Source organism: Saccopteryx leptura, chromosome 2 (assembly GCF_036850995.1).
Source record: "Saccopteryx leptura isolate mSacLep1 chromosome 2, mSacLep1_pri_phased_curated, whole genome shotgun sequence".
Classification (NCBI taxonomy): Eukaryota; Metazoa; Chordata; class Mammalia; order Chiroptera; family Emballonuridae; genus Saccopteryx; species Saccopteryx leptura.
The window spans coordinates 314,738,420-314,762,431 of record NC_089504.1 but is presented as its reverse complement, the minus strand read 5'-3'; the positions used below and the strand labels follow the sequence as shown (position 1 = coordinate 314,762,431).

The window sequence follows — 24,012 nt, the reverse complement described above, 5'->3', positions numbered from 1 at the left end:
GATTGATGCTTCTCATCTCTCCGTTCCTGTCTGTCCCTGTCTATCCCTCTCTCTGACTCTTTCTCTGTCTCTGTAATAAAAAAAAAATTAAAAAAATTTTTTTAAAAATATATATGTTTCAGGTGTACAATTCTATAATACATCATCTGTGTTTGCCACCCCAAATGAAGTCTCCTTTCGTCACTATTTATCCCCCCATTTCCCTCTTCTACCTCCCCGCACGCTCCATAAGTGGCATTTTTATTTAAACTCTTTGATTTATAACTAGATTGTGGAGTGTCTTGTGTTTGAGTTTTTTAGTCAGTTTTATTGAGATATAACTCACCCATTTAAAACATACAATTCAGTGACTCTAAGCCTGTTTGTATATTGCTCCTACTGAGAATGCCCAGTAACTCACATGGCCAAACCCAAAGTCAAGGGGACAAGACACTATACTTCACCCCTTTAGTGGGAGGAACTACAAGGTAGCATGGCAGAGGGAGTGATCACAGAGGGGACGGAATTGGGGCAATGACACATAGGGCAGAGAGACTGTGGGTTTGGTCTGACGAGGACAGCAGGGCTTCTCCGTAAACCTCCGTCTCCGTGGCCGGCCCCCTTCACCTGGGATAGGGCTGTGCCTCGGCGCCCGGATTCTAGATGGCTGAGCTGCTTTCCTGACCCTTGCAGATCTTGGATGAGGTGGAAAAGCGTCGAGGCATCTCTCCGGCCCTGGTTCAGCCCCTCATGAGGAGCGTCATGGAAGCCCCTTTCCCGGCCCTGGGCAAAACCATTGTTGTCAAGAACTTCCTGCCGGGAACAGGCACTGAGGTAAGTGGTCAGAGTCCTTTCCTCTCCGCAGGGGAGAGAGTGGCCCAGACAGCGAAGTCCCAGTGGCCTGAGGGGCTAGCTTTTTGTGGACTGTCCCATTTGGTGGTGTCCTCTGCTCCTCAGGTGTCACAAATTCCACCCTCAGTCTAGTCCGTCCAGCCCAGGATTCCAGCCCTCGGAAGGGTGCCATGGCAACACGTGGTGCCTCTTCGCGTGATGTCGGCCTCGCAGCTGGGGACCCGCCCCGAGCATTCTTGGCTTCTCGTTGTAACCTATTGCATTCATGAACTGCATATGAACCCCTTTACGTTTTTTTTGTTTGTTTATTTATTTGTTTTTTTACAGAGACAGAGAGAGTCAGAGAGAGGGATAGATAGGGACAGACAGATAGGAACAGAGAGAGATGAGAAGCATCAATCATTAGTTTTTTGTTGTTGTGACACCTTAGTTGTTCATTGATTGCTTTCTCATATGTGCCTTGACCGTGGGCCTTCAGCAGACTGAGTAACCTCTTGCTTGAGCCAGCGACCTTGGGCTCAAGCTGGTGAGCTTATTGCTCAAGCCAGATGAGCCCGCGCTCAAGCTGGCAACCTCGGGGTCTCGAACCTGGGTCTTCCACATCCCAGTCAGACATTCTATCCACTGCGCCACCACCTGGTCAGACCCTTTACATTTTTAGTCTGCGTCTCCTCTATAACTTGATCACATAAAACAGATTCTTTTCAGGGAAGACAAGCCCAGGCGCTATTTTACTCGCCCTAGACTGTGCAGCGAGCATGTCCCTCTCCTGGCTGGACTGGCTTTGCTATAGGAGCTTGTTTGCATTCCTCTCATCCCCCTCTGTGGCTCTGTGACCCCAGAAGATACATCCCACTCAGACTTGGGGCTCTAGTTCCAGAGGCCCTGGCAAAGCAGGTCTCCTGTGGAGACAAGGAGGGATGAGGATGGGTCTGGGACATTCTGGAATGACCCAGTTTCCCAGCACAGAGGGAGCAGTCTCCCTGTGGCTGGAGAACCATCCGTACCAGACGCAGGCGATTTGGCCATGGCCTCCGTGTGGACAGCACTGCACAGGTGCTGTGCTGAGGGTGAAAACCAGTCTCCGCTTGCTGTGAACAAGTCAGCTACTCGCAGGAAAAAACACGCACCTGACTAGCAACCAGAGATGAGTTGGGGAACATTCCAGCAAGTGAGGAGTAGGAAGACATACACATTCAGCCTACAAACTGGAAGACCCTGCATCAGGGAGGGGTTGGGATGGGGTTGGTCTGTTAGGAAATGCCTTCTGGAGGAGGTTAGTTTGGAAAGTGCGGTTTGCATCTGCTGGTCCTTGTGCGTCTGCTGGTGCTCATGCTGGTCCTCATGCGTCCGCTGGTCCTTGTGCGTCTGCTGGTCCTTGTGCGTCTGCTGGTGCTCATGCTGGTTCTTGTGCGTCTCCTGGTCCTTGTGTATCTGCTGGTCCTCGTGCGTCTGCTGGTCCTCATGCGTCTGCTGGTCCTCATGCGTCCGCTGGTGCTCATGCTGGTTCTTGTGCGTCTCCTGGTCCTTGTGTATCTGCTGGTCCTCGTGCGTCTGCTGGTCCTTTTGCGTGAGCCTTCAGCTCCCTCCCAGCAGGTCGTCTCCCTCGTGAGACAGACGCTCACCTGTGGGGCGCGAAGGGATCACACATATTCAAGCCATAGAGCTTCGTGGGAAGTCCAGTTATGTCATTGCCAGGACAACCTCCAACCATCTGGGGCCAAGGGCCACTGTTCCCACCATCCCCCACACACACACTGTCCTCAGTCTCATAGTTGAACATGAGACACGTGCTTCCCTTCCGAACGTACCTCCCCTGCCCTCAGTCTCCTGGGTTCTTTCTTTTCCCCAGCCCCCTTTCCACCTTCCTCTGGGCCCCTGCCGCCAGGTCACCCCTGCAGAGGACAGTCTGAGGCGCGAGAGGCCTGGCCTGGGAGGCTGGCCCCTCACAGCATTCCCGTCCCCGCAGGTGATTGAGCTGTGCCGCCCGCTGGACTCCCGGCTCGAGCACGTGGACTTTGAGTCCCTCTTCTCCTCCCTCAGCGTCCGCCACCTGCTCTGTGTGTTTGCCTCCCTGCTCCTGGAACGAAGGGTCATCTTCATCGCCGACAAGCTCAGGTACCAGCCTTGGCCGCTTCTGCTGGAGTGTTTGAATGGCAGGCAGTCTTGGGCTGCCTGCTGTCGGGAGGGTGGGCAGTGGCTTGGGCCGTAGAGGAAGCCCCTCTGAGTGACGGCGGGACCGGTGGGCATCGAGCACTGCAGGTGCGGCAGCACGTGGGGTGTAAACAGGGTCAGCCTGCGCTTCTCTGCAGTGCTGAGCTGGTGTCTGGCCTCGTTCTCACTCATTCTGCTTTGTGTTGGGCACTCTCCCGTGTTCTGGGAACAGGGGAGACCCAGGGCTGTCCTCAAGGGGCTCCCAGTACAGCAGGGCACTGGGATGTGAACAGACCCCCTTACAGTGTCGTGAGGGCTCGCTAGACGCTGTGTGTGTGGACCAAAGTGGGCACACTCATTCCAAGAACATGGCCGTCCCCCCGAGCCTGAGACCCAGTCCTGACCCAGCTGTCCCTACAAGGGCGAAGGGACAGGAGGCAAGCACAGAGCAGTTCCCTGGGCTGAGCAGAGAGGAGAGTGGAGTGGGAAGTGAGGAGCGGGCAGAGGGGGACGGCCCGTTCACAGAGGGGCCGCAAGGCCATGCAGGAGAGCACAGGCCATCCTCTAGGATCCCCGCGTCAGTATCAAACCAGTCAGAGTCACACATGCCCAGAAGGCTGCCACCCACACCCTAACAGGCACACCCAGTGATTTGCAAGGCCCACGCCACGCCACGTCACAGATCAGAGATCAGAGGGAAATACACATGGGGATTTGGGGTGATTCTGAGTATCTAACAAGAACCCCTGGCCCTTCATTGTTATGCAATCTCACCTCCTGGTCAGGAGGCACAGAGCTGAGCAAAGGGCCTAGACGTGGGCCCAGCCCGAGGAGGGCCAGCCAGCCAGGAGAAGTAGATGAGGCCTGCCTGCACGTTTATCTGCCAAAAACACAGAAAGCGGAGGACCGCGGTTTAGAGAGGAAATACGCCTCTAAGCCTAGAAAACAAAAGGGAAGAAGAAAAGGGAAGGAGTGGAAAGGACAGTGTGAGTGTGGAGCGTGGGGGTGTGGTGGGAGATGGAATTCCCCCGCCCCCGCCCCCACCCCACCCCCAAACCATCTGGCCACCTCCATGGTGCTCCTTGGCCAGCAGCCACCTGGCTCTCCCCAGCCTGCTTCCACCCTGCGTTCCAGCTAGCTCTTCACTGTCGGTGTCACCGTTCTTGTGCTCCCCTGGCCCTCGTGTCAGATGGGGAAGCTGGCCCTGTCCCGAGCCTGCAGCTGGTGCTGGGCGCTGGGCAGCTCTCCAAGCTCCCTGGGCCCTGGGGAATTCAGACCCAGCGTTCTCAAGGCTGGGCCCTGGAAGCCCAGGATGAGTAATAACCCTTCAGTGGCCGGGATCAGATTTCATCGGCACTCCAGAAACTGTCTGTGTTCTCCAAGGCCCTGCTCCATGCCCCCACTGTCTTCTCCTTGCTGGTTCTCAGGCTCCGCTCTGGGGGAGGGGAAAGGGCTGATCTCAGAAAGGCCCAGGCAGGTCGTGAAGGCCAGGAGGTGTACCTGGTACCCACCAGGGACTGAGGTGGGGCAGGTGGCCTCCTGAGGAGCTTGCTTCTAGGTTAGAGATGTTTGGCTCCAGAAGGCCCAGCCTGAGAGAGGTCTGCAAAGATGAGCTTGGCTGGAGGAAAGTGTCCAATCAGGGAGCGTGATGCCCCCACCCCCCAGGCTTCCTCCAGGGAGAAGAACAGAAAGGGAGGGAGCCTCTTCAAAGACAAATGCATCCCTGAGGGGCAGCACAGGCTCAGGGCACCTGGAAGTGCTTAGGCAGGGATGTGTGGGAGGGGACTTGGCCACCTCCACCTTGTCTCTGGACAGATTTCTGGGTTGACAGGGCGGACACTGGGCCAACCCCTCCCACAGAGCAGCCGTATGAGGGACAACAGTAGTGAAGGGACCCCACTCCTGTGAGTGATCCCTGCTCCGGCCCCGCGCTGGGCAGCTTTGTGCAGGAGGCAGTCTCCATGTGGTCTGAGTGCAGGGACTCTGGGGTTTCTGTCCTCACCGCACCTGCAGGTGCTGGTTCTCCCCTTGGAGACTTAGTCCTGTCACACAGCAACACCCATGAGGGTGAGTGCCAGCTGTGGCTTTGGCAGGTGGTGGCGCAGGGCGTGCTGCCCACTGGGTTTCTTCTATAGCTGTTGCCAGATGGGGGCTGAGGGGACAGGCTTTGTAGGGAGGAGGGGGCGGCAAGCGTGCAGGTCCTTTTGATGCCCTCTTTAGTCCAGAGCTAGGCCACAGCGCGGGATTTGTTGCATGTGTGCGCATGTGCACACGTGGGTAAAATGCCCGCGTTACATGTTAGACCCTTCTCAACTCTCAGACTTGCATGTTCGCCTCACAGCACACGGGGCGGCCTCTCCAGAGGATGGGGGTGGGGCGCCATCCTCGGCTGTGGCCCTGGGCTCCCTGCTTATGAAGTCTGGCCTGTCTGTGCCTGGGCCCCTGCAGCTCTGATTGCTGGGGCTTCGCTCTCTCCCTGTCCCCAGAGGCAGCCATACTTCTCCTGTTTCAGAAGGCTCAGTGTTCCCTCTCTCGCCCAGTAGCTTATCTTCCATCCAGCATTCATGGCAAGCAGACTGAGAGGTGGGAAAATAAAGTCCCATGGGGGCTCGAGTCCGGAAGAGAAGTGAACACACAGGAGGGGCCTGGTGGGCACAGCCCACACCCACAGGAGCAGAGCCACTGGACGGAGGGTCCGACCTGGGTTCTTCCCACCCCCGCCGCTCAGTCAGAGGGGTTCTATTATTAGGAAACTAGAAAGCACGGGGTGAAGCCACTTTGCTCAGGAAGCGGTCAGTGGGAGAGGGGTGGACACCCGGCAGCCTGGCTCCAGGCCTGGTGAGGAGGTTCTGGGGTGGGGGGCGAAGGGCGGTCTTCCCACAGAAATATACGTATCAGGAAAGTCTTTTTAAAACATGTCATGAGGATCTCCTTAGTGCTGGGCAGTCAGGCCAGATTGTGTCCTGAAGAAAGGAAGACATCTGTGCTTTTCTCCCCAGGCCCCATCCCTTGCGGCCTTCCAACTGGGGCCCCAGTGAAATCGGTGGGACTGGGTGACCCCCAAGTCTCTCCTAGCTCTGAAATTCTCCGTGGGCTGTGCTCTGGGCCTTCTGGGACTACGCTGCTTGATGCCTGGCCTCCTAGCCATCCTGGCCCAGAACCAGCTAACCCCCTCACCCCCCCCACCTCACCCCACCCCCGTCTGACCCAGGACTCACCCCCTCAGGCTTCCTGTGCTTCCCAAAGTGTCCCAGGGGGCCGACCACTCATCTGTCCAGCTGTGACGCAAGGAAGTGGCTGTACCGTCCCTGCAGGGCCCCTCGGCACAGATGCTCTGATTCTGAGCGGGACTAAAAGCAGACGCCTCCCCTCCCCACCTCCCTGTGCCCACTCTTCTCCCAGAGGATTGGATTCCGTAGAAGTCCTCTGGGTGGGATGTCCCTGTACTGCTGCCGCTCTTCCGGTGATTTAGTCTTGGGCCCTTCAGAGCTGGAGAGATGCTGAGGTCAGAGAGCACATGAATGCCCTTCTTACCCTCCCTGGGCCAGGGAGAGATACACACCATGTCCTGGGTGTTCGCTCCCGGGGTTCTCAGACCCATGGCCTCGCCGAGCCTCGCCCTAGACTGTGCTCGGAAGTCGGGGCACGTTCTATACCTCCTTTTGCAGCTTTAACTGCACACTTCTGGGGGCCTTGGCTCAGCCTTCCTTTTGGGGTGTCCAGCCCCTTATGCCCCCTCCCTTAGCAGGCCGTGTCAGCCGGTGTAGGGAGGTCTGCCTCCTGTAAGACAGTGACTTAGCGAAGGAACAGAGCACGGCAGAGAGCCCACCACAGAGCACTGTGCCTGTGAGGTTCCCGAGCCAGATCCCGGCCTCCCCCCCCCCCCACCTGCCCCACCTGAAGCTCTTCCTCCAGGAGGGATCAGCGAACCCCTAGCTCTGGGTAGTTTATGGGGAAGTCGCTAAAAGAAATAGGAAAGCAAGGGCTTGGAAGGCAGTGGCCGGCTGCCAATCGTCTGACCAGGAAAAACCTACGACGAAAGCCTTCTGCATAAGTTCCAGCTGGTGCTCTCTTCCTTGTCACACCGGCACAGTTCTCTACCCGCTGCCCATGCCCCGAGTCCTAGCCCTATTCAGCTGGCGGCAGAAGTGGCCACCTCATTCTTCTGACTTCTGCCTATGGCCCAGATCTTTTCAATACAAATCAGTGCGTGAGAACAGGGCATGCCACACACTCAGTGAGTGGCCCTGTGACATCCCAGGGTGGACGCAAGCCTGCTGTAGAGCAGTTGTCCCTGACGCCAGCACCCTCCCCCCTCCTCACAATTTATATACTCATCACTGTCAGTGAGTTTGCCCACTGCAAGAGGAAATAGCAGAGAGTTGTGGCAAATATTGCATGAGTTATAAAAGGGTTTTAAGTGGAGCCAAAAATCCATCAAATGTAGAATAATATTTTTGCCCGTTTCATCTTTAGGATGCACATTGAGTGTTTCTTAAGTTCTCTGAAGCCAAAATCTGACAGATGGGAAAGAAGGAATGTTGTGATAGCTTGTTCTGTTGTCATAATAACCCAAGTAAATATTTCCCTATACCCCTTTCTCCATTTCCTATTAATTTCAGTTCCCAAACTTTTGGCCAAATCTATAGACAAGGCTAAGTAATAAAGTCATAGCTTCACATTAACAAATTTGTACAAAAGGTTTAGATGGGACAGAGTTATTTTGTTTGTTTCTTGTTTTTTCAAATACAAGTGAAAGTTTATTTAGAAAGTCACAGAGGAAGAAAAAGTGAGCCAGCTGGGCTGCATGGGCTCAGGAAACATGTTGCAGAGGCAAAAGAAGGGCGCTGGGGGCTTAGGAGAGAAAGAGGGACTGGAGAGGTACATACCTTGAGGGAAGAAGAAGGGGGAGGTGGTAGAGGGAGGGACCCAGTAAAAGGACCTGTGTGTCCAGAACTCAGCTTCCTCCCGACTTTTCCTAAGCAGAGCACAGCTAAGAACCAAGGCAAAGGCTGAAAGGTGTCCTAACAAATGACAGGCTAGTTCCTGGGCCCGGGCCCTGCAGAGGACACAGTACACTGATGAGGGGGAACCCACTGGAACCTCACTTTTATTCCTACATTACACATACTTCTGACAAGCTTCTAGAAACAGTATGTGAGAGTGAGAGGAGAGAGGACCAGGCCCGCCAGCACTAAGGAGCAGTAGCGAGAAGGAAGAGGAAGTCCGCCCTCGCTCGGAAGACCGTGGTCATCACTGTCTTGCTACATGGTAGAAATGACATTCCAAGTGGTAGTCCCAAATCATCCGCCCACTCACTGATTAAGCTGAGCGTGACCCAGGCCTGTGCAGAGTGCTGTGGGGAGTGATTACTAAGGCTCAGTGCTCGCCAGCAGAAGAACGCAGTATGATCATTATTCTTTAAGAGGGATGCCCCTACAATTGAAAGAAAGAAAGAAAAAGAGTATAGCTTGACCTGTGGTGGTGCAGTGAAATAAAGTGTTGACCTGGAACACTGAGATTGCCAGTTTGAAACCCTGGGCTTGCCCGGTCAAGGCACATATGGAAGTTGATGCCTCCTGCTCGCTCCTCCCCCTTCTTTCTTTCTCTCTCTCTCTCTCTCTCTCTCTCTTTCCCCCTCTCTCTCTCCTGTCTCTCTAAAAATGAATAAATAAAAATCTATAAAAATATTTTTTTAATTTACCTTTATTTTTTTAAGTATATATATATTTTATATATTATATAGATAAATATATAAAACGTAAGCATTTTTTTAAACGTAAGCATTTTATTCACTTATTTTTATTTTTTTATTTATTTTATTTTTTTACAGAGACAGAGAGTGAGTCAGAGAGAGGGATAGACAGGGACAGACAGACAGGAACAGAGAGAGATGAGAAGCATCCATCATTAGTTTTTCATTGCGCGTTGCAACACCTTAGTTGTTCATTGATTGCTTTCTCATATGTGCCTTGACCACGGGCCTTCAGCAGACCGAGTAACCCCTTGCTGGAGCCAGCGACCTTGGGTTCAAGCTGGTGGGCTTTTCCTCAAACCAGATGAGCCCATGCTCAAGCTGGCGACCTCGGGGTCTCGAACCTGGGTCCTCCGCATCCCAGTCCGACGCTCTATCCACTGCGCCACCGCCTGGTCAGGCTATTCACTTATTTTTAGTGAGAGAGAGGGACAGGAAGGGAGAGAGATGAGACACATCAACTCATAGTTGCAGCATTTTAGTTGTTCATTGATTGTTTCTCATATGTGCCTTGATGGGGGTCTCAAGCTGAGCCAGTGACCCTTTGCTGAAGCCAGAAACTTTGGGCTCAAGCTGGTGACCCCTGCACTCAAGCCAGATGAGCCCACGCTCAAGTCAGCGACCTCAGGGTTTTGAACCTGGGACCTCAGCCTCCCAGGTTGGTGCTGTACCTACTGTGCCCCCACAGGCAACATAAGCATTTTAAAAAGAAAGAGAATTGTTCTCCATATTTCCCTTATGTTGGCATTTTTTTAAGTTTCATATTCTGGGCCAGGAATGCCTGGACATGAGTGTCACTTTAACAAAGCAGTCACTTGGAGCTGACTGCTGCTGTGTGATCCCCGAGGAGTTCCCTGTTTTCCCTGAATACAGCGAGGTGTTCAAGCGTGGCTGAGAGCAGGGAAAAGACTCGTATTTGAATAGAGAGCATCTTCAGTAGGACAGTGAGCATCCTGGGGAGAGAGGCTCTAGTTGTTCTGGGTTTGGTTTCAAAGGGGCGTGTGGGGAAGGGGGTGGCAGTGAATGATTTTCTACAGGGTACAGTGGGGCTCCCATGTGAAAGCACAGTTGGAAACATTGGGCCAGGCATTAGGTTTGTTCCTCAGGCCACATCTCAAAGCCTCAGAGAGGCTGCGTGTGTGTGGAGTGACCTGCGTCAGGGCTGCTATGGGACACACCTACATGCACGACACCTGTTCTCACCAACATGCCTTCGGGATGGCGCCCTCCCTGATCAGCCCCTCCCCCCTCTGCTGCAGCACGCTGTCCAAGTGCTGCCACGCGATGGTGGCCGTCATCTACCCCTTCACCTGGCAGCACACCTACATCCCCGTGCTGCCACCAGCCATGGTGGACATCGTGTGCTCGCCAACCCCCTTCCTCATCGGGCTGCTCACCAGCTCACTGCCGCTGCTCCGGGAGCTGCCCCTGGAAGAAGTGAGTTCCTGGGTGTCCCTGTCCCCTTCCCGAGGTGTCCCTGTCCCCTTCCCGAGGTGGGCAGAGGGCAGGGGGCGGTGCTGCCTAGGGGTGTCCCTGTCCCCTTCCCGAGGTGGGCAGAGGGCAGGGGGAGGTGCTGCCTAGGGGGTGTCCCTGTCCCCTTCCCGAGGTGGGCAGAGGGCAGGTGCTGGCTAAGGCTGTGTGACAAGCAACGTCGTGAGTAGGGGATCCGACGGCTTTGTCTATGAGATAGCCGCTCCACTCCCTGATATGCAAATAGGTCCTTTGTCACATCAGTAAAAAGAGAACCAGCCTGACCTGTGGTGGCGCAGTGGATAAAGCGTCGACCTGGAAACGCTGAGGTTGCCGGTTCAAAACCCTGGGCTTGCCTGGTCAAGGCACATATGGGAGTTGATGCTTTCAGCTCCTCTCCCCTTCTCTCTCTCTGTCTCTCCTCTCTCTGTCTGCCTCTCCCTCTCCTCTCTAAAATGAATAAATTAAAAAAAAAATTTAAAAAAAAAAAAAAAAGAACCAACCACCAAAATGTTTTAATTATCAAGTTCTGGGCTTTCAGGTTTGCATCTGGTGGGACAAGTCCTACTTGGCATTTCTGTGGTTATTTAGTCTCAACCCCTTCCTCTGAATAGTCCGTGTCCCTATGTATGGAGAACCTCAGCATGGAGGGAGCCTTAGGGAATAAGTGATACCCCTCACTCCTGAACCCCTGGAGGACACCTGGCCCTGAAAGTCAACCCAGATGTGGCTTCTCTCATTGCCAAGTACTGTAGCCCTAAATTCTCAGTATGTTAACCAGCAGACTCGGGTCAAGTGTGGGTCTGTGAGCTGCAGGAAGTTTGGGTGCCCTGCACTCCCTAGTATAGCTCAGTACAATCCCGGAGGGTGTTGGAGGAGGAAGGAGGAAGCTCCTTCAGCTCCTGGGCAAGGTCCCTGAGATGTTTCAGCTCCATCCAGACCCCCTGTTCTTCCCCCTCGCAGCCAGTGGTCCGTGCTGAGCAAGGCCTGAGTGAAGGTATGACTCTCAGGGTCCTGTAAGCAAAGGCATGGTACTTGCGTCACCTGGGTCTGGCCCTGGGTCTCAATCCCACTCTAAGGACAGAAGGGGAAGATGCTTTATCCACAAGCCTTGATGAATTTAAAGCTCAGCACCTGCAGCTTGCGGTGCTCTCCAGTCGGATCCATTCCGCTGGGCTTCTCCCCTCCACTCGCACTAAGAGAAGTGACAAGGCCAAGTGGGCATCTGGAAGGAGAGAGCACCGGGGTGCGGAGAGGTCGAGCCGAGTGGAGTGGGACCAGCGGCGCCTCCAGCCTCTTCCGCCCACCCCAGGGGCCCAGCACTGGAAGAGCAGTCTGAGCGGCTCTGGCCCAGCCAGTCGGGAGCAGGGCAGTGCATCCAGCCCACAGCCCACGTGCGTTCCAGCCTGCGGTTTCAGTGTTGAAAGTGTGCGATGCAGGAAAACCCTTGCCCTCACCTCCCCTCTCCATCTGTGGCTACAGCGGAAACACCAGGAAACCACAAATGGCCCACTCCACCCCCACCCCCACTGCCTCTCGGGGTGCCAAGAAGGAAGGCTAAGAGCCCACTGCTTTCTCCCAGAAGCCTGGTGACAGTAGTAATCCCTCTACCTCCCCTTGCAGGTGCTTGTGGTCGACCTCGTCAACAATCGGTTCCTCAGACAGGTGAGCAAGGCCAGCTTCAACCCACGGCTCTCTCTGTTTTCTGCCTCATTGGTGTCTGGGGCTTGGCTTTCTGTTCTGGAAGGGCTCTTTGGTGGGCCTGGGGTTGCAAACTAGGCTGGTGGGGCCGGGGGACCCCCAGCCAGGGCTGCTCTGGGGAGGAGGCAGCCGGCAGCGGCCAGTAAGGATAGGTTTGGTGCAAGACTGATTCCCACGGGTTCTGTCACAAAGTCCTTTTCTTTTTTTCTAAATTTTTACTTATTGATTTTAGAGAGAAAGAGGGAGGGGAGACAGACACACAGACATTGGATTTGTTGTTCCACTTATTTATGCATTCATTGTTTGAGTTCTTGTATGTGCCCTGATGGGGATCGAGCCTGCACCCTTGATGAACAGGGACAATGCAAAATGGTTTTCTAACGGAATCTTTGTATAGGTCCTAACTATAGCCTCTTGTGTTTCTGAACGTGCTTTTAAATATTGAGAACAAAGTTTGTGATATAATATTAAGTGGAAAAAATCTGAATGCAAATAATATACAATTTTTGCTGATATGGTTTTTTTTTTAAGTGTGTGTGTATGCGCAAACACATCTAAAAAGGTTGGAAAGGAAAACTCACCAAAAGCAGATTGCTGGTTGCAAGAGACTGAAAGAGAGAGATTATGAGTGATTTTAAATTGTCTTCAAACGTTCATGTATTTTCCATAGTGATTATACACTACTTCCATTGTTTGAGAAAGTAGTACTCAAGTGTCTTCTCATTGTCCTTTGCCAGAGAGGTCTAACTCCTATCAGACCCTGCAAAGAATCATGACAGAAAGGTTTTAGGGGCATTCTGTTGGATTGTGCTTACACTTGGCAGTCGCCACACTGTGGACAGTTCTGTCTTGTTAATACCTTTGTTTTTGGTCAGTAGTTCCACTCAGTTTCACTCCCCAAAGGCCTTGCGGTGACCCTTCCCCGAGGCCCTCCTGCTCTGAGGCCCAGATCATAAAGCCAGCTTCAATTCACGGGTGGTCTGCCCTGGCCAGTGTCCCTGGTTAGCACTGGCCACCCTGCAGGGTAGGGGCAGTGGGAAACATTTCTTGAGTACACAGACACTAAGTTTCAAGCCCAGCACTTTTGCAAGATAATTGTATTGCATTTACTATTGTTCCCCAGCTTTATCGAGGTATTACTAACATACAACATACATTAGCTTACGGTGTACGTGATGGTTTGGTATGTGTCTAGGGCACAATGATTTCCACACTAAGTTTAGTAAACACAGCCATTGCCTCACATAACTGCCGTGTGTGTGTGTGCGCGTACGCGCGCACACACGCCTGCAGGAAGATGACATTTAAGATCTACTCTCTTAATAAGTTTCAAGTATATGATACAGTGCTGTTAACTTTAGTCACCATGCTGTGCATTGGATCCTCAGAACTTTCTGATCTTAGGGCTGGAGGTTTGTACCCTTTGACCAACATCTCCCCAAACCCAGCCTCGAGCAGTCACCATTCTGCTCTCTGTTTCTAATGAGTTTGGCTTTTCTAGATTCCAAATGTAAGTGAGAACATAAAGTATTTGTCTTTCTCTATCTGATCTGTTTCTCTTAGCACAATGTCCTCCAGTTTTACCCACGTTGTCGCGAAAGGTAGGCTTTACTTCTTTTTTATGGCTAAATAACATTCCTCTGTGTGTGTGCATCTGTGTCTGTGTGCGTGTGTGTGACACTTGCTTTCTCCGTCCATCTGCTGATGGACACTGAGGTTGTTCTCATGTCTTGGCTTACTGTGAATAATGCTGCAGTGAACATGCGGTGCAGAGACCTCCTCAAGATAGTCATTTCATTTCCTTTGGATAAATACCCAGAAGTGGGATTCCTGGATCGTGTGGTAGTTCTCGTCTTAATTTTTTTTTTTTCTCCTGAAGTTGGAAACGGGGAGGCAGTCAGACAGACTCCCGCATACGCTTGACCAGGATCCACCTGGCACGCCCACCAGGGGACGATTCTCTGCCCATCTGGGGCATCGCTTTGTTGCAACCAGAGCCATTCTAGCGCCTGAGGCAGAGGCCATGGAGCCATCCCCAGCGCCCGGGCCAACTTTGCTCCGATGGAGCCTCGGCTGTGGGAGGGGAAGAGAGAGACAGAGAGGAAGGAGGGGGGAGGGGTGGAGAAGCAGATGGGTGCTTCTCCTGTGTGCCCTGGCTAGGAATCAAACCCGGGACTCCGCTCGCCAGGCCAACGCTCTACCACTGAGCCAACAGCCAGGGCCTTTCGTCTTAATTTTTTGAGGAACCTCCACACTCTTTTTCCTTACTGGCTACACCAATTTACATTCCCATCAATGCTTGTTATCTCTTGTCTTGTTGATGACAGCCATTCTAACTATGTGAGCTCATGTGTCCTTGTGATGTTGATTAGCATTTCCCTGATGATTAGTCATGCTGAGCATCTTTTCATGTACCTGTTGGCCACTCAGATGTATTCTTGGGAAAAATATCTATTCAGGACCTTTATTCAGTTTTTAAAAAGTCATCGCCAAGACCATTGTCAAGGAGATTTTCCCCTATGTTTTCTTCTAGCAGTTTTACCTTTTCTGATCTTACATTGAAGTCTTTATCCATGCTGTTATTTTTTTGTGAGTGGTGTAAGATAGGAGTCCAGTTTCATTCCTTTACACGTGACTATCCAGTTTTCCAGTTCCATTTATTAAAGAGACAGGGCTTGCCTGACCAGGCGGTGGCGCAGTGGATAGAGCATCGGACTGGGATGCCGAGGACCCAGGTTCAAGACCCCGAGGTCACCAGCTTGAGCGCAGGCTCATCTGGCTTGAGCAAAAAGCTCACCAGCTTGGACCCAAGGTCGCTGGCTCAAGCAAGGGGTTACTTGGTCTGCTGAAGGCCCATGGTCAAGGCACATATGAGAAAGCAATCAATGAACAACTAAGGTGTCGCAATGAAAAACTGATGATTGATGCTTCTCATCTCTCTCAGTTCCTATCTGTCTGTCCCTATCTATCCCTCTCTCTGACTCTCTCTCTGTCCCTGTAAAAAAAATAAAAATAAAATAAAATAAAGAGACAGGGATTTTCTGCACCAAGTATTCGTGGCTCCCTTGTGAACTATTAGTTGACCATATATGTGTGGCTCTATTTCTGTACTCTTGATTCTGTCTCACTGGTTTCTGTGTCTATTTTTTATACCAGTACTATACTGTTTTGATTACTTTTTAATTAAGTTTGTAATCAGGAATTGCAATGCCTCTAGCTTTGTTCTTCTTTCTCAGGAGTGCTTTGTCTGTTTGGGGTCTTTGTACGAATTTTTGGATTTTTTTGTATGTTTCTGTGACAAATGGCACTGGAATATTTTTTAAATTTATTTATTGATTTTAGTGAGAGAAGAAGGGGGGGGAGGGAGAGAGAGACAGGAACATAAATCTGTTCCTGTATGTGCCCTGACTGGGGATCAAACCAGCAACCTCCGTGCTTCGGGACGATGCTCTAACCAATTGAGCTATCCGGCCAGGATAACCATTGGAATTTTTATAGGGATTGCCTTGACTCTGTAGCTCCCTTTAAGTAGTGTGGTTTTTTTTGTTTTTTTTTACAGAGACAGAGAGAGAGTCAGAGAGAGGGACAGATAGGGACAGACAGGCAGGAATGGAGAGAGATGAGAAGCATCAATCATCAGTTTTTCGTTGCAACACCTTAGTACTTCATTGATTGCCCTCTCATATGTGCCTTGGCCATGGGGCTTCAGCAGACCAAGTAACCCCATGCTCGAGCCAGCGACCTTGGGTCCAAGCTGGTGAGCTTTGCTCAAACCAGATGAGCCCGCACTCAAGCTGGCGACCTCAGAGTCTCGAACCTGTGTCCTCTACATCCTAGTCCGACGCTCTATCCACTGCGCCACCACCCGGTCAGGCTAGTATGGATTTTTTTTTTTTTTTCATTTTTTCTGAAGCTGGAAACAGGGAGAGACAGTCAGACAGACTCCCACATGCGCCCGACTGGGATCCACCCGGCACGCCCACCAGGGGCGACGCTCTGCCCACCAGGGGGCGATGCTCTGCCCATCCTGGGCGTCGCCATGTTGCGACCAGAGCCACTCTAGCGCCTGGGGCAGAGGCCACAGAGCCATCCCCAGCGCCCGGGCCATCTTTGCTCCAATGGAGCCTTGGCTGCGGGAGGGGAAGAGAGAGACAGAGAGGAAAGCGCGGCGGAGGGGTGGAGAAGCAAATGGGTGCTTCTCCTGTGTGCCCTGGCCGGGAATCGAACCCGGGTCCTCCGCATGCTAGGCTGACGCTCTACCGCTGAGCCAACCCGCCAGGGCCTAGTATGGATATTTTAACATTAGTTCTTCCAATCCTTGAACACAGAGTAGCTTTTTATTCATTTGTATCTTCAATTTCTTTTATCAATATCTTGCATGTTGCGTTTAATCTTCACAATGAGGGAGATATTGACTTGGAGCCCATTTTACAAATGGAGAAACTGAGACCTGCATAGGCTGTAAAAAGTGGAACCAAGATTCAAAGCTCAGCCCTCTGACTCCGAATCATGTAGCTTCCACTAGCCCGAAACCCGCAGGCCAGCCCAGCGGTGTGCCCCGTGTGGCTGGTGACTGGGACACAGCCCCAGCTCTGCGGCCCTGGGCAGTACCTCCCTGCTTTCTGCTTTACAGATGGATGACGAGGACTCCATTCTGCCCCGAAAGCTCCAGGTCGCCCTGGAGCACATCCTGGAGCAGAGGAACGACCTGGCAAGTGACCAGGATGAAGGGCCCCCGGATGGTAAGTACCGTAACTGCTCAGCCAGCTCCCCACTGCATCACCCTCGTCCCCCGCCAGGGAACAAGGGACAGGGGCCACCCAGCCTGCCTGGCATTGGGTTAAGTAGGAAGATGGGCAGGAAAGGCATGTGGGGAGAGGAACTGGGAGATTGACTCATTCATTCATCTGGACCTCATTTGAACAATGAACTGTAGGGAGAGTTTTCCCACCTCCCCCACTTTGGCCTTAAAATGTCTGTTTAAAGGAAGGAAAGGAATGATTGGATAACTTTGGGTAACCCTGTTGTAAACCACTGTGGTTTTCCATGGGGAGAGCTAGAAGTTACTGTGTTACTGAATGACAGTCTCAGGGGCTCTGCCCGTGACCCTCCTGGCCCCGCCCCCTGTGCTCAGGCACCGAGTCCAGCCCCTTGAACGAGGTGGTGTCTGAAGCCTTCGTCCGCTTCTTCGTGGAGATCGTGGGCCATTACTCCTTGTTCCTGACGGCGGGCGAGCGTGAGGAGAGGACCCTGCAGCGGGAGGCCTTCCGCAAAGCCGTCTCATCCAAGAGCCTCCGCCGCTTCCTGGAGGTTTTCATGGAGACGCAGATGTTCCGTGGCTTCATCCAGGAACGGGAGCTGCGCCGGCAGGACGCCAAAGGTTAGGGGGCATCATCTGCTCTGGGGGCTGGGACAGCCAGAGGTGCTCGACCCCAGCAGCTGATGCTCAGGGATAAGGGCCACAGGGCCCAGGTACAGACGGGAGCAGCTGTGTGGCCACCTCTGAGCTGCTGAAAACCGCCCTGACCCCTGCCTCCTCGAGCCACCTCTCCTCCACCGGCCGCCCCCAGCGCCCGTGCCAGGTTCTGGTGGCAAGTTCCCCTGTGTTCCGTTCTGTCCAACGTGATGACACTCTCACGGACACCCTCTTCTTCCTCTGCCTGTGTCCCTCTGTGCTTCTCCTCAGGCCCCTCACCCTCCTCTCCTGTTTCCCCGCCCCTCCCCACCATGGTGTGGGCGCCAGCTGGGACAGACCCAGGAGAGGAGGCCCTGCCGTGCCTGCTGCTGCGTGAGCCTACTGACGCCAGCCATCCCCCTCCCTCACTCTCCCCTTGGAGTTCTTCTCTGTGCTCTCTTCTTCTCCTCCTAGTCCCTGTCACCTGGGCTCCATCACACATCCCGGGATGGAGGTGGAGGGTGGGGGACAATGTCAGTCCTCTTTCTTACATCACCCGAACCCCCTTTGGGAAAAGGCCGTCACAGTCGTGAGCTAGACCTGAGTAGGAGCGAGGTGTTCACCCCGAGGGGTGACTGAGCCGCTGCCAGGGAAGGTCCCAGGGGAGCAGCCAGTCCAGGCCTCAGTGCCCTCTGGTGCTGTGATTGCAGAGACTCGGTTAAGGAACCACACGGTTCCCAGAGCTCTTTACGATGTGAAGACAGAGGCTGGCCACACTTTCATTCTGGTGCATGGTATCTGAAGAGACAAAAGAAAATTGATCAGAGAATGTAGGTCACACAATGTCTGGTGAATGTTTCCCTTTAAACAGGCCTGCTGGGTGCATAGAAATGCCTGTCTAGGCCCTGGCTGGTTGGCTCAGCGGTAGAGCGTCGGTCTGGCGTGCGGGGGACCCGGGTTTGATTCCCGGCCAGGGCACATAGGAGAAGCGCCCATTTGCTTCTCCACCCCTCCCCCTCTCCTTCCTCTCTGTCTCTCTCTTCCCCTCCTGCAGCCGAGGCTCCATTGGAGCAAAGATGGCCCGGGCGCTGGGGATGGCTCCTTGGCCTCTGCCCCAGGCGCAAGAGTGGCTCTGGTCGGGCAGAGCGACGCCCCGGAGGGGCAGAGCATCACCCCCTGGTGGGCGTACCGAGTGGATCCCAGTCGGGCGCATGCGGGAGTCTGTCTGTCTCTCCCCGTTTCCAGCTTCGGAAAAATACAAAAAAAAAAAAAAAAAAGAAAAGAAATGCCTGTCTACAGATCGCTGTTCGATGGGGGGAGTCCAGACAGAAGCATATAAGCGGCACAGAGGGAGTCCTCTGTCCGTGGGGTCACGGGGAGATGAAGACAGGGCCAGAGGCTCAGGCCCCAGGGTTTGGGCTGATGACCCAGCCTCCCCACCTTCACACATGGCAGACATATTCCCAGGAAGCTACGCTCCGTGGCCAGGGTCCCGCTTGTGGGAGGGCATGTAGAAAAGTGAAACTCCAGGAGTTCCCGGGAGCCAAGACCATCTGCTTCATCTCTGAAACCGCGTGCCTGACACAGTGTAGACACTTGGAAGGTGTTTGTCGAATAAAAATAGGATTTCACGTGGGAGCCGGCATTATCGCTTTCCAAAGACTGTTATTGCAGCCCTGGCCAGATAGCTTGGTTTAGAGCATCGTCCAATGCATAGAGGTTGCAGGTTTGATCCCCGGTCAGGGCACATGCAGGAACAGCTCAATCCCCCCCACACACTCACTCTCTCCCTCTCCTCCCCCTCTTTTCCTCCATTCCTCTAAAATCAATAAATAAACATTTTTGAAAAGTTACTGCACAAGTTGGGCAATTACAAGAGTCATAAAACTCTGAAAAGCCTTATGATTCAGAGCATGTTTATAAGGACAGCTCATCTCAGAAACCAGGGTCTCTCTTTCTGTGGCAGTAAGGAAGTGGGTATGTTACCTACAAGGACCAGAGAAGGAGCTAGAATGGCTGGCATTTCTCTTGTCAACAGGTCTGTTTGAGGTCCGAGCCCAAGAGTACCTAGAAACGCTCCCCAGTGGAGAACACAGCGGAGTCAACAAGTTCCTGAAGGGACTAGGTAAGGCCAAGGGGTCTCGGTCCTCCTTGCCAGCCTCCGGTCCAGCGGGGCCCTGGCCAACTCCCTCCCTGGGAGCAGGCCCTAGATAACGCAGAGCCCTCTGCCCTGTGCTGGGCAGGCTGACTCAGCATTGGAACCCCCTGTTCTAATCTGACCCCGAGGTGTGAACGGAGGACACAAATGACCCCTCCTGCTCTCCTGGGTCCCTGGGCTATCCTGCCACTGTCTTACCCTGGCATCTCGGGCTCTCTCCTAAATCTGGGGACTGAGCTCAGGAAGCACAGTGAGTGGAAGCAGACAAGGCTACCGGCATGACAGGCTGGTCCAGCCCGCCGGCACCCCTGAAAAGTGGCAATGTGAGATGACAAGGACCAGGTTGCATCAGTCAGAGGGCCTATACCAAGAAAAGGAGGGCGAGGAGGCACAACGTGAGGCGGAGCTGTGGCAGCAAGGGCCACACAGGACTGTGCAGGGGCCTGCTTGTCCCTACACAGCATGGACAGGTGGCCTCTTGGGTGTTTTCTCGTCACTCGGCCCCTCAGGGGCCCATTGCATTCAGAGGTCCTGTGTCATGTTTCCAGAGCAGTGTCTGCAGCCCTGACCTGCCTCCTGTCGGCACTCCCGGAGTCTGAGGAGGGCCCCTTCCCAGTGGGGTGGTGCACAGGGGTGCAAGGGCAGGGGCTGCGGCTCCTCCGGGCTGGCATGAGGCCACAGGCGTCCACGCTGCGGCCAGGAGAAAGGGGCAGGGTTATCGCAGCCTCCTCTATCTTCCTGCTGAAACGTTCTCATTTCCTTTCTTTAGGCAATAAAATGAAGTTTCTCCACAAGAAATAACCCTCAGCCCAGACTCAAAGGAAAACTTCCTCCAAAAGCAGCCACATGTTTTAAAAGCAGTCCTGGCGGCCTTTCTGAAACATTGGGTCCTTGCTTTTCCCAGGTGTGCCGGGTGAAGCCAGGCTGGGTTCTGGCCACTGCCGGGTTGTCCCCAGACCCCAGGGCCCCAGCTGCCCAGACGGTGCCACTTCTTCAGAACAGCTCCGGAAAGGGAACCTGAGACCAAGCGTGTCGTCGACATTCAGTTGGATTGTTTTGATTTTTGGATTTTTAATATTTTTTAAATCTTAGGTATTAAAAAAAAAGAAAATGTTTGGGTTTTCTTTTTATTATGCCAGGGCTAAGAAAACTGTCCCGCCCTGGGTCATCTTCCCTGGCTCACCCTGCCTGGCAGCCCTCCCCTGGGCCGAGCCGGGGACACGTGTGGGTGTTGGGGAGAGGGCTGTGGCGGTCCCTGGTCCCTACAGACGCCGGGCCGCAGGTCCCAGGGCAGAGCCCCTGGGGACAGGATCGGCCCTTCGTGGAAGACTTGGATCCCTGCTCCAAGGACTTAGTGTTTAGGATGATCTGTGCGTCCAGCGTGGCCAGTGATGCCACCTGGTGGCCGAGGCCATTGTCGTGCCATCAACCCCTCTCCTGAAGGGACCTGACTTTTGGCAGCCTCTTTTCTCCTCAAGGCCTTAGAGCTGTCCACTGCCTGAGCAGGTCCGTGACTTGCACAAAAAGAGGAAATCATAAGATTGGTTAATGAAATGTCTTTAGGGTCCTAGAGATTCTGGTCATCACGTGTCATAGAACCCACCTTAAAATACAGAAAGCCAGGGTTTTGATCCTATTCCCATGTACTGCTGGGTGAGATGTTCCTATCTCAAAGGGCACCCAATTGGCAGAAATGAAATAGTATGTGGATAATGGAGGGGCTTTTGTCATCAGTGTGAACAAGAGCGAGCGTCAACATTTGGGGGACAGCATCATTAGACGTGTGCAGCCGTCGAGGCTGCTTACAACCCCCACCCCCTGCAGGAAGGCCAGAAGAGATAGTGGGCAACCCAGGTGAGAGTCCAAAGCAGGACTTAGGGCCACCACCCCTTGGTGCATGCCCTCTGGATGGCACCAGCAGCCACGGCAGGGACACACAGAAGGAATGTGCCCTGATGGTAACAGTGGCCCTGTACTGCCTGGCAGAGGCCCTGGGCCTTTAGGGAGTGGGGAGCAAGGGGAAAAAGAACAAGAAAAAAAATAACAAGGCGATTACTTCTCATTCCACGTGAGTTTTTGCCTGAAGTCTGAGAGCATCTCTGTCTAAACTGTATCCAAGATTTGGTATGCCCATTTATTTTTATTTTAATTTTTCAGGGGAGGGGATACATAGTTTACAACAGATTCACAAAGGGGTCCAGGGGCCCCCAAAGTGGTAGGAACCAGGCTATGCATAAGAATTAATCTGGGTAGGTATGTGATCTTGAGTTTGGGGGGAAGACTGAATGAGAAGCTTTGAATAGGGGGGCTCAGGAATTTGTACCTAACAAGCTCCTCAGATTAGTTAACTTTATTAATGCCAATATCCTGCCCAGAGATGATTGCTTTTAAGGTTTTGGAATATACTTTCTTTTCTAACTTATTTTATATTATATTGTTTGCTTAACAAGTAATAACAAGTGAATAAATATACATTTTACCAATATTTCTAATGGTTGTATAATACTCGATTTTCCAGGTCCGCTAAAAGTTACTTTACCAGTCCTCTAGTCTTACACCTGCCAGGCGTTTCTGGTTCTGAGAAAAGCTCTTTGTACAAGTATGGCAGCACATTTGCTCTATTTTCATGCTAATGAGTGCTTGTAATAAAATGTACTCATCGAAAATGCTCAGGACAGGACTATACAGGCTGACAGATTTTCACAAATGACCGTGTCCATGTAACCAGCACTCAGATCGGGAAGCGGAACATCATGGGACCCTGGACGCCCCGCCTGCCGCCTTCTCAGGGCCCCCCCTTCTACTCTGCGGATGTCTAAACTAAGGCAGCTAACAAACGTCTACAACTTGCAAAGTGGTCAAGTCGTCTGGTGAGGGTCAGAGGCCAGAGAAAAAAGTGAAGTTGGGATGCCTGCTCACAGGCTGGGGCAGATTCCGGGTCGGTCATGCCTTTTGGGTTGAGAAAGAATACATGGCTACTAAGCATGGGTGCGCTAGACCAGTCACCGAATCCCATCAAGTTCACCGCCACTCAGCCTTGAGTCTTGTCTCAGGGCAACCATCTGTCCAGGAACTGAGACCTCCAGTTCCAAAGCATACATTCACCATGAGGAATGTGCAGGTGTTTCAAAGCGTTGTTTACTGTGTTTCAATTCACAGTGAAGCACCACAGGGTCGTGAAAAACATATAGTTGGAGCAGGATGGCAGGGTGGGTTTTATTGCTATGGGATATTTGAGACGCTGGTGGACACGGGAAGGGAAGGGTGGGAGCAAGTTCGGCAGGGTGTCTTGGTAAGAGGCCACAGGTAGCGAATATGAGGGGGCAGGCAGCCATCACCACTGCTGGGAAGCGGAAGAATGAATTCTTAGAAACGATCACCAAAACCTCTTACTGCTCATAAGAATAATGATATCAGCTGCCATTTATTGAGCATTTCTTTTTGCCCATCACCACGTGGAGTCCACGTGCGTTAGTTGAACACTAGACATAAGCCTCATGAGGGACTGTGTCCGTCAGGTTCACTGCTGAATTTCCACAGCCCAAAGCCAGTGCCTGGCACAGAGCAGGCTCTCGCTAAAATGTTTGCTAACCAGAGAAACAATTCCCACAACAGGACTGAGAGTGTCACTATCTCTGTCGCAGGCAGCAGGCTCATTAGAGATGGATGCAGACCCCACAAAGCCAAAGGAGTACTTGGTCACGGGGCGTCGACCTGTCTCCTGACTGATAGCCGTTCCTACATCTCAAATTCTCTGTTCCAGCACTAAGCACCTACCTGGGAGACCACATTAGCAATCAGGAGGCTGCTTGGTGAGTATGAAGTCAGAGCAACGGGCACTGGCCCGTCTGGGGGGACATCTCCTCTCGGGTGGGGAGCAGGACAGAAGTCCCTGTCTCACAGGAGGTCTGTTTTCCTGGGTAGAGCTGCATAACCCTGCCGATTTCCTGATCTTGAGCACCCCTGCCACCCCATTTCTTTTCCTTTTTATTTTCTGGGGGTGAAATTCACATTTTATTTCATTTTTTTAATTATTTTTATTTTATTTTATTTTTTTACAGAGACAGAGAGAGAGTCAGAGTGAGGGATAGACAGGGACAGACAGGAACGGAGAGATGAGAAGCATCAATCATTAGTTTTTCGTTGCGCATTGCGACACCTTAGTTGTTCATTGATTGCTTTCTCATATGTGCCTTGACCGCAGGCCTTCAGCAGACCAAGTAATCCCTTGCTTGAGCCAGCGACCTTGGTCCAAGCTGGTGAATTTTTGCTCAAACCAGATGAGCCCGTGCTCAAGCTGGCGACCTCGGGGTCTCGAACCTGGGTCTTCCGCATCCCAATCTGACGCTCTATCCACTGCGCCACCGCCTGGTCAAGCTTATTTGTTTTTTTCTTTTTTTTTTAGAATTTACTTTTTTTTTTTTTTCATTTTTAGAGAGGAGAGAGAGGGAGAGAGAGAGACAGAGAGGGAGAGAGAGACAGAGAGAAGGGGGTTGGAGCTGGAAGCATCAACTCCCATATGTGCCTTGACCAGGCAAGCCCAGGGTT

General features: G+C 52.7%; 1 protein-coding gene across 2 annotated transcripts in view; it reads left to right on the top strand.

Annotated features, from left to right (window-relative positions):
* The window catches only part of DENND2A (DENN domain containing 2A), a 91,003-nt gene extending 69,064 nt beyond the window's left edge, over nt 1-21,939 (top strand). The window contains exons 13-20 of one of the 2 annotated variants that reach the window (XM_066362882.1): nt 673-813; nt 2,801-2,949; nt 10,000-10,177; nt 11,834-11,875; nt 16,545-16,653; nt 17,046-17,291; nt 19,345-19,431; nt 20,234-21,939. In XM_066362882.1, the coding sequence (XP_066218979.1) occupies nt 673-813; nt 2,801-2,949; nt 10,000-10,177; nt 11,834-11,875; nt 16,545-16,653; nt 17,046-17,291; nt 19,345-19,431; nt 20,234-20,265 (984 nt within the window). In that variant the 3' untranslated portion in view covers nt 20,266-21,939. Of the gene's footprint in view, nt 1-672; nt 814-2,800; nt 2,950-9,999; nt 10,178-11,833; nt 11,876-13,474; nt 13,513-16,544; nt 16,654-17,045; nt 17,292-19,344; nt 19,432-20,233 lie in introns of those variants that run through there. The other variant, XM_066362883.1, reaches the window with a different exon arrangement.
* Nucleotides 21,940-24,012: the final 2,073 nt, after the last annotated feature.